This window comes from Ochotona princeps, chromosome 12, assembly GCF_030435755.1.
Source record: "Ochotona princeps isolate mOchPri1 chromosome 12, mOchPri1.hap1, whole genome shotgun sequence".
Taxonomy (NCBI): Eukaryota; Metazoa; Chordata; class Mammalia; order Lagomorpha; family Ochotonidae; genus Ochotona; species Ochotona princeps.
In genome coordinates, this window is record NC_080843.1 from 30,742,754 (window position 1) to 30,752,303 (window position 9,550).

The 9,550-nt window shown below is 33.9% G+C and overlaps 1 protein-coding gene and 1 pseudogene across 1 annotated transcript in view; both read left to right on the forward strand.

Annotated features, from left to right (window-relative positions):
* The window catches only part of KLHL1 (kelch like family member 1), a 223,231-nt gene extending 216,092 nt beyond the window's left edge, over positions 1 to 7,139 (forward strand). The window contains exon 11 of the mRNA XM_004577433.2: positions 6,017 to 7,139. Within this exon, the coding sequence (XP_004577490.2) occupies positions 6,017 to 6,076 (60 nt within the window). The 3' untranslated portion in view covers positions 6,077 to 7,139. The remainder of the gene's footprint in view (positions 1 to 6,016) is intronic.
* Positions 3,889 to 4,038, forward strand: LOC118758074 (U2 spliceosomal RNA; annotated as a pseudogene).
* Positions 7,140 to 9,550: the final 2,411 nt, after the last annotated feature.

A 9,550-nucleotide genomic window follows, 5' to 3' on the forward strand; every position in this document is an offset into this window, starting at 1 on the left:
TTTGTAGGATGAAGTGTTAATTTTATAAAATATGCACTATATTGTCTATTTTGTATAAATTTTTTCTTATACATAAATGCTATCTTCACAAAATACTTACAAAAATGTGACATTCATGCTTCTGTGCGTATTCTGACTTTAAGTCATACAAGTGACAGGAACAGAATTTAAGCCAGATGAAGCAAAAAATGAAAGTTTAATATATCAAATCAAAAATTCAGACTTTAAGGATATTTGATATTAGAAATAACTTATGAAAAGGGAAAGGTGCCTACAGAATAAATCCTTATTCTAGTCATCTTTTTTTTAAGTATCTGGGTTAGCTCAACTTCAACCTACTACAGCCAAATTTTTGACACCTGATGGCGCTGCCTAATAGCACAGCATCTGAATTCAGGAAAAAAAATAAAACCTACATTGTAAAGATAAGGAGAAATACTGGAAAGAAAAGGAGAATACTGAGTGAAACACATCCTTTGATTTCCACATTTTTCCTTAATTATGAGAAAAGAAGCATCGTCATTAAGAGAGAAGTAAAAAACAAAGAAGTTAGTTATGATTGCCTCTGACATTACTGTACTTAGGTTTTCAAGGATGTAATTTTGTTTCTTACTTTGATGAAAGTGTTTCCAAAGAGAATACGGCCTGAATGTTGACTTGCTGGCCAGATCTTCTACATTGCGGCTATATATTTTAAATGTGGTATTATAAAATGGGCATTAAATAAAGGAAGTTTATGTCTATATGAACAGTGGAGCAAAATATCTTAATTTTACATTTATAATAAAGAGCTTCTATGCTTTTCATGTCTCCAAAATTGAAATAAAAAATATGTATGTAGTAATAGTTGATATAACCATCCTAAGGACAATTTTCTTTAGAATGCTTAGGCTGTTTGGGGATGTGTTTGAATCATGTAGTATTTTACAAACAACTAAGGGGTATTTAAAATGCTTTATAACTACTTGATTTTAGTGCGATTAACATTAATTTTTAAAACTCTTGAATTACTTTAAGATTTTATGACCATATCTGTTTACTTATTTATATTCTTTAAGACTCTCAAGGGACAATCAGTAAACCCACACAAAATACCTTTGAAAACACTAGGGGTTTATAAGTTGCTAGAAAAGTTTTCCATTCATGTAGTTTCCATTACTTTTACCTGATTTACCTCATAATTGGATGAAACTGACAGGCTATATAATTGGTAGCCACAAATAATAGAAATTATAATAAATAAGCTCATTAAACTGTGTGTGTGTGTGTGTGTGTGTCAGAAATTTCTCAGCTTGACTAGAATTGAAAATAATGCAACTAAATTTTAAATCAATGACCAGATTTATTTATATCTTAGGTTGTTTTACTGAAAATATAAGCGCACACAAATATGTGGACATGGGTGTTTTAAACAAATTTGATTTTGTCATTTAGCATTAGGGTTATTTCTGGTATTTGATTTAAAAAGAATATGAGCACTTCAAGACATGAAGGGAATTTTATCTAATTTCCATTGGTCTGAATAAAATTATGGCTTAATCTCTTCTCTCCGTATAGTAATATTGATCTTTCTTATTTTATCCTACAACAAACTTCAAGGTATTGTGCAATATGTAATTTACTGTCCTGTCTCTAAACACTAGTCTTGTTGCTAACCACGGACAGAAATTTCTTTTCTTTTTATTTTTTAAAGATTTATTTATTTTTATTATAAAGTCAGATATACAGAGAGGAGAGACAGAGAGGAAGATCTTCCGTCTGATGATTCACTCCCCAAGTGAGCGCAATGGCCAGTGCTGTGCCGATCCGAAGCCAGGAACCAGGAACCTCTTCAGGGTCTCCCATGTGGGTTCAGGGTCCCAAAGCTTTGGGCCATCTTTGACTGCTTTCCCAGGCCACAAGCAGGGAGCTGGATGGGAAGTGGAGCTGCCGGGATTATAACCGGCACCCATATGGGATCCCGGGGCATTCAAGGCGAGGACTTTAGCCGCTAGGCCATGCCGCTGGGCTCCGTGGACAGAAGTTTCATGAAGATTTTAAATTAATTAAGTAGAAAATATTATTACAACTGGGTTGACTATTGGTTTGGGTTTTGTTTAGCTTAATATATTAAGAAATAATGTGTGTCTCATGGAAGTCAGGTGATATAGTTATGCTCTTTTATTTCTCTAATTGGTTTTGTGGTCCATCTTTTTAGGTTCTGATACTGGTAAGGTTGAAGGTATAACCCTTGGAAAAATATATATATATAACACACATATATAGCATATATTATTATCATCTTGTTATAATATATATTATGCTAGATAAAAGTATATATAGCATATAAATAATATATAGAGAATTATGTAAAATAATATGTAGATCGAAGATATAAGAGACAGACTTAAATTTATGTAGGCGCTAGGAAATACTTGAAATTGTAGCATTTTTTTTTTAGTAATAGAACTATTTAGAACTAAAAGTAAATATAATATAGAACTAAATATAAGTATTTAGAAATAAATGTACTTGTAGAGAAATATTCGTTCAGGAAATTATATGTGTAATGGTGTGTAATAAGTAATAATTAATACAATCAAATTATAGGGTGTGCCTTGGATTAAAAAAGAGTATTTATAGAAGCTGGAGGAAGAGCATGTAGCATTTCATTAGGGAAGAAATAAAGTTTAGGCAGAAACACGGGATCTGTTTCTATTTAAAGTTTTGTTTTTTACTTTTTTTTTAAAGGTTTGGACATATTCAGTGCAGTTTAGATTCAGCTCTGAGGATATAATTATATTCCATTTCTCCAATACTCCCTTCCCTCTTTTTCTCCTTGATTTTTAGAATACTGTATCTTTAATTTACATTTTAATATAGAGCTTAATGCTCCAATAACTAAGTATTCAATAGGTAAAAAGCAAAAACATCCTAGTTTTTTTTTTATTATTATTATTTATTATTTAACTTCAGTAATTACATTGTATTATGTGACACAGTTACATAGATACTTGGGTTCTCCCCACCCCTCCCCAAACCCTCCCACCATGGTGGATTCCTCCACCTTATTGCATAACCACAGCTCAAGTTCAGTTGAGATTTCCCCATTGCAAGCGTATACCAAACATAGAGTCCAGCATCTTATTGTCCCGTCAAGTTCAACGGCTTCTTAGGTATACCCTCTCTGGTCTGATGACAGAGCCAACAAAATGCAGTTCTTTGTGGCCAAATGGGCCAAACTGGAAACCATAATGCTAAGGGAAATGAGCCAATCCCAAAAGGTTAAATACCACATGTTTGCCTTAATTTAAGATGATATGATGTTATGTATAACATGTTATGTTTTGAATGTTATATGTTGTGTATGAACTAAAATTGAAGTATAGGTGAGGTGGTCACAGAAGGTGGCTGGGAACCCGCATTTACTTTTAACATATTGGTTACTCATTACTATATCAATTAAAAACATCCTAGTTTTTCAGAAATATTTACAAGGGCTATAACCACTAATCAAATGGAAAAAAAAATGACTGTTTCCCCCATATACAGTCCATTGCATAGCAGTTATCCATCGTTACAGCTATAGAGCTACACAATGATTTTTTAATATAAAGAGAATAGATTTTTACAGATACAACTCTAAGTTAATCCTGCTTCTTTCCTCCCTCCCTGCCTCCTGACCCATCCTACTTCCATCCTTTGTTTTTGTTTTCATGACATTTTACAGTAACAAAATTAAATTTCCTTAATAATCACAGCCTTAATACATCACCAGCCATAATGTCCAAGAAGTAAAAATTGGAAGGACACTGTTCCACATGGATGTAGAAAGGGTTAAAACCAATAATCAAATCAGATGGTTCATCCTGTCATGGTAGAGTGTTGACTTTGAGAAGTCAGGAAAGCATTGCTTCTCGGCCTTTTGGCTAAGATCAAGTGTAGAGAAGTAAGGAAAGTCAATGGAAGATTTTTCAGGAAGCAAGTGAGTAATTAAAATTATACTTTGAAATTACACTTCTGGGGCCCATGGCAATGGCCTAGTGGCTAAAATCCTTGCCTTGCAAATGCTGGGATTCCATATGGATGCCAGTTTGTATCCCAGCTGCTCCACTTCCATCCAGCTCCCTGTTGGTGGCCTGGAAAAGCTTGGGTGCAGGACTTGGAGGCATCCCTCTCTGCTTTCCCAGATTGTATTTGGGTAGCCACGTATGAAGTGATGAACCCAGGACTCAGACCTGTGTCCATCATGGGATGATGACACTGCAGGTCTAAAATCAGCTTGTCATGCCCTTGGCTCAGCCCTAGTTATTTTAGATGACTACATCCCGAAAAGGAATGCTAATTGGAGCACCAACTCCTCCACTTTCCTTACAGTTTCCTGCTAAAGCATCTTGGCAATCAACAGATAATGAGTCAGACTTTGGCCCAGTCTTCTCATAGGAGAAGTAGGTGGAGTTCAAGAATCCTTGTTTGGATCTAGCCAATCTCTTGCTCTTTTAGGCATTTGATTTGGAGAATGAATCAGGAGAGAGAAATTGCTCTCTCACTTTTGTCTTTCTTTGGGTGCCATTCTACCTTACAAAATGAAAATGGATTTATAAGCATTTAAAAAGAGAGCTGGAAGATAATGAAAGTAACCTCCATATTTGGAGAGAAAGTACTGTCCTACCTAAGCGAGCCAAAATAGAAGAGCACCATGCACGGATTAAGGTTGGGAAGTCCTTTATTAATGGTGGTGAAGAAGGGGCTCACGCCTAAAGACCCTCAAATCTGGACCACAGAACAGCAGGATTCACAAAGGCAAAAACCACAAACCTGGAGGAGTTCAGGGAGCCTAAGACAATGCAGAACTCTCTTTGGGATAAAACAATGACTAACTTTGAAGCCTTTGTCAATGTATCACATGAAATTCATTTTTTCTCCTAGTCATCCTTGAGCAGTCTAGCCAGGGATTTGAGCATTATTCACAAGTGTATTGTAGTTTTCTCAGCTGGTTTACAATCTCACAGGTACCTCACCTAAAACGGAGTTGAGCACAACTTGGAATCCCTCATGTTAAGCCTGTTATTTCAGTACATATCTATTCTCAATCAAAAATACAAAATATATGAGCTGAGGTGTTTTAGTTCTTATCTATTCATTTTTTACATTTTATTCTCTTTAGTTATAAATCTCATTCTTTCTAAATGCCTTGACATATTCAGAAAGCAATTATGAAAATTGATATAAAATGAAATCTTTATTTAAAAATATATTTATTTATTTGAAAGAGCGTAACAAAGGCAGAGGGAGAGACAGAGAGAGAGAGAGAGAATGAGAGACAGAGAAAACTTGCATCCACTGGTTACTCCCCAGACGTCTAGCAAACTGCCAAAGATGTATTTTCATTATAGGATTTGTAAAAATTATTGTTTGACTGCATTTCTAACCATTTTCATATTCAACATTATTTTTAAAAATGTTTTTATTTCAATAATTATCATAAAGTGGAAAATTTTAATTAGTCTCAAATCAGTTGTACTATATACACAATTTGTGACAAAATATTGAAGTTCATTCATTATATGTCTGTCTAGAATTTATGAACAATATTTCATTCATTAGAATATCTGGGGAAATAACTTCAATATGACTGTAGTTAGTGTAATAGCTGTTTTGAATAATATTCCCTTACAAGTCAGCATTAAATATTTTCACGAAAGTGTTCATTCAGTTACAGAGTGAATCTTTCTTACAAACTTTTGTGCAGCAAGTTCATGTTTGTGAAAGTAAATATTTCATTACTATTATTAATATTAATTGATGCAACAATTACTTTTACTGCAGCTTTTAAGTTTTGATATGCAAATCATTGCCTTTTAGCATGTCATCATCATTATTTGCATTTTAACTTTATTTGCTGTGGCTACAGTGAGAAAATGTAAGCAGATATTTTCATGACTGTCATGCATAGGAGCATTTGAAGCATATTCTAATTCACATATTTTTGTATGACCCTAAAAATTTTTTGAACTTTTGTTTCCTTTTTCAACAGATGGCTTCCTTGAATATTGGAAGAGCAGGTGCCTGTGTAGTGGTTATCAAACAACCTTGACTTAAATCATTTCATTTGGATGTATTTCATTTGCTGAAGTGGTTATTTTTATATCATATGACAAGAAAGAATTTCATGAGATGAAGACTCTTCAAGAGCAAGGATGTATGTGGTTTTACCTACTGATACCTAGAGAGGTAGAAAGTCAAACAGAATTACAGGAAAGAGGAAAATATAAAGTTAATAGAGGAACAGAATTCAGCCATGTGCCAGTTAAAGAATGGTTATTGGTTATTTGCTTTGTATTGTAGCATACAAAAACTAGAGTTACCAAAGGCTTAATTTTTTTTTGTAGCAGTTCAAAGGAGAAACCAATGTTTGCAGCATCAGTCATTTCATGACTCCAACTCATTCAATTGTTCTGTACTCCATAGTAATACATAGCAGGTTGCCGAGAGTAGAAAACATGATATTTCATCTGACAAAATCTGATTAGCTTACTGTTTTCCTAATCAGATACGATCATAAGAGGAAACACAATGCTCTTATTGAAATAAATCTGCTTCCTCCTCATTTTTCTAAGCTTTTAGAACAAGTAGAGAAACAGATTCACCCTTGTTTCTTGCATTCAGAAAACAAACTGTCCTGCTAATCAAGGCAACCTATTTCAGAGCTGATGGTTAAATGTTATTGTAACCATATTAACCTGTGAAGCGGCCGGACATAAAGGACTGTTTTTGTTAGGCTTGCCACGTTGCTTTGTGTTTTGAAAACACTGAGCCAAAGAATCAGAATTGTTATGGGCATTTGCCTGAGGTTGAGTTCAGTGTAAGCATGAAGCTAGTTATTCTGAATGCTAATATATATATTCATTGCATGTTGAAGTCCTTTAAAATTTTATTACTAAGAAGACTTAGAACTTTCAGAGAGAAATATATACTCCATTAAATTGGAGTGTTTAAGGTTGTTGCTAGAAGCAAGACAGAATTCAGATTCTCATTACCCACTTTTTAACTTACTATGTTAGCAGGTACATTATTTTAGGCGAAATGTATTTAATTGTTTAAAGCATAAAATACAAGCATTATATAATATCCTTAGTAAAAAGATTCATGTGAATTTTTAAAAAACAGTAATAAATGATACATTTACTTTCACCAGTGTGTTTTTCTTGAATATTTTAAAAATTTATATCCAAGTCAAAAATTCACAGGAGTATTGAAGAGATAGACAATTTCTTTTTGCTTTTCCAAAATAAAGAAGTATATATTCCTGTCAAAGTGTAACTACATTTCATCCTTAGGGCAATGCCATGCTGACACATAATGCAATTTTAATTGCTGTTTTTTTTTTTTTCCTATGCTTGTTCAGCTGAGGCAGCCTTAGTTCTTACAAAACAATCATACAAGATTCCTAGGAAGTGTGCAGGATCTGGACAGGGCAAGTAAATTCCTCCTTTCATGTTTAGTCAATATAAGATGCACTTTATGATCTAATTTATTAGACACAGATTATTAAATAAAAGCTGCTGTTACAAGTTGTTTTAAAATTGTGGTTAAACAATGTATAATGTTCAGTTAAAATACTATTTATAACTGTACAGATCAGCTGTGTTATGTATATATACACTGTTATGTAACCACTTCCCAGAATTATTTAATCTTGGGAAACCCTAACTCTGTACTTACAATAACGCTTCATCTTCCTCACTCACCATCCCCTGGCAACTAACAATGTAGTTAGTTAATTTAACTACTCTAAATTTTTCATGTAGCTGCAATAATACAATATTTATGTTCTGGTGAATCATCAGTATTACCATGTCTATGTTTATGTTGTAGCATGTTGCAGAATATTCTTCCCTGCAAGTTGAATAATATTCGATTGCATATTAAACTGTATTTTGCATATTAATTCTTCTGTCCTTGGACATTGGATTACCTGCATCATTTTTTTTGTGAGTAATACTGTTCTGAATACTGAATGTAAATATTTCTTCAAGAATCTATTTTCAGTTATTTTGAGTTAAATTCATAAGTGTAAATCCTGGATCATATGGTAATTCCAATGTTATTTACTCATTTTTAAATTTTACTTGTGTAAGGAGAGAGAGGCAGAGAGAGAATGAGATAAAGGGAAAGAATCTGTCCTCCACTGACTCACTGTCAAAATGCCCACAAAGGCGAATTTTGGGCCAGGTTCAGTCTGGGAGTTGGATGCTTGATTCAGGTCTCTCAGGTTGTCTGCAGGGTAACAAATATTTGAGCCATCACTGCTGGAATTCCAGGGTTTACGTTCACAGGAAGCTAGAATCAGAGACAAGAGCTTAGACTCAAGCTCAAATACTCTAATATGGGATGCAGACATCTTAAGCAAGTCTTAGCTGTATGACCAACCAGGTATTTGCCTGCTTATGATTATTTTCTGAAAAATCTTCATTAATGTTTTCATAGGATATGAACCATTAACATTACCACCAACTAGATTCCAATCATTTCACAGTCTCAAAAGCACTTATTTTCAGTTTTTTTTTAAAATGCTTATTGATATTTTTTGGTGATGACCATCCTAATCAGTCTAAGATGGTAGCTATTTTATAATTTTGATTCAGATTCTCTTGATTATTAGTAATTTTGAACATCTTTTCATGTACTTGCTAGCGATTTCCATACTGACATGGAGAAATATTAATGCAAATATTGTGTCCATCTTTTAATTGGGTTATCAATTTTATTGTTATTTTGTAGAAATTCATTTTATATATGGTTTACACTAATATTTTCTCAATTCTATAGTTTGTGTATTCAATCTGTTGGAGGAAAACAGTGATAACCAATAATCAAAAAGGGATACCATTTGCTGTGAACGTCAAGAAACAATTTTATTCTTAAATCCTATTTCACAAACAGTTTTTTTGGGAAAGAAAATATCTAGGTATAATTTGACATTCTGAAAATAAAAAAAAGTTCATCTTAAAAAATATTAAAATACTACACATGCAGAATATATTTTAAAGCAAGACATAAAACTGTTAGGTCCTACGATCTCAATGTTTTTTTTAAAAGGAGCTGTTGTAATATTTTCTTCTTAAGACATTAGCATCACTTGGAATATTATAAATGAGAATTTTTTTGCACTGCATATTCTTTTTTTTAATATTTATTTATTTTTATTACAAAGTCAGATATATAGAGAGGAGGAGAGACAGAGGGGAAGATCTTCTGTCCGATGATTCACTCCCCAAGTGACTGCAATGGCCGGTGCTGTGCCGATCCGAAGCTGGGAACCAAGAACCTCTTCCAGGTCTCCCACGCGGGTGCAGTGTCCCAATGCATTGGGCCGTCCTCAACTGCTTTCCCAGGCCACAAGCAGGGAGATGGATGGGAAGTGGAGCTGCCGGGATTATAACCAGCACCCATATGGGATCCTGGCGTGTTCAAGGCGAGGACTTTAGCCGCTAGGCCACACCACTGGGCCCAGCACTGCATATTCTTACTAACATAAACAAAGTTCAGGATGTGTGCATTTCAAAGC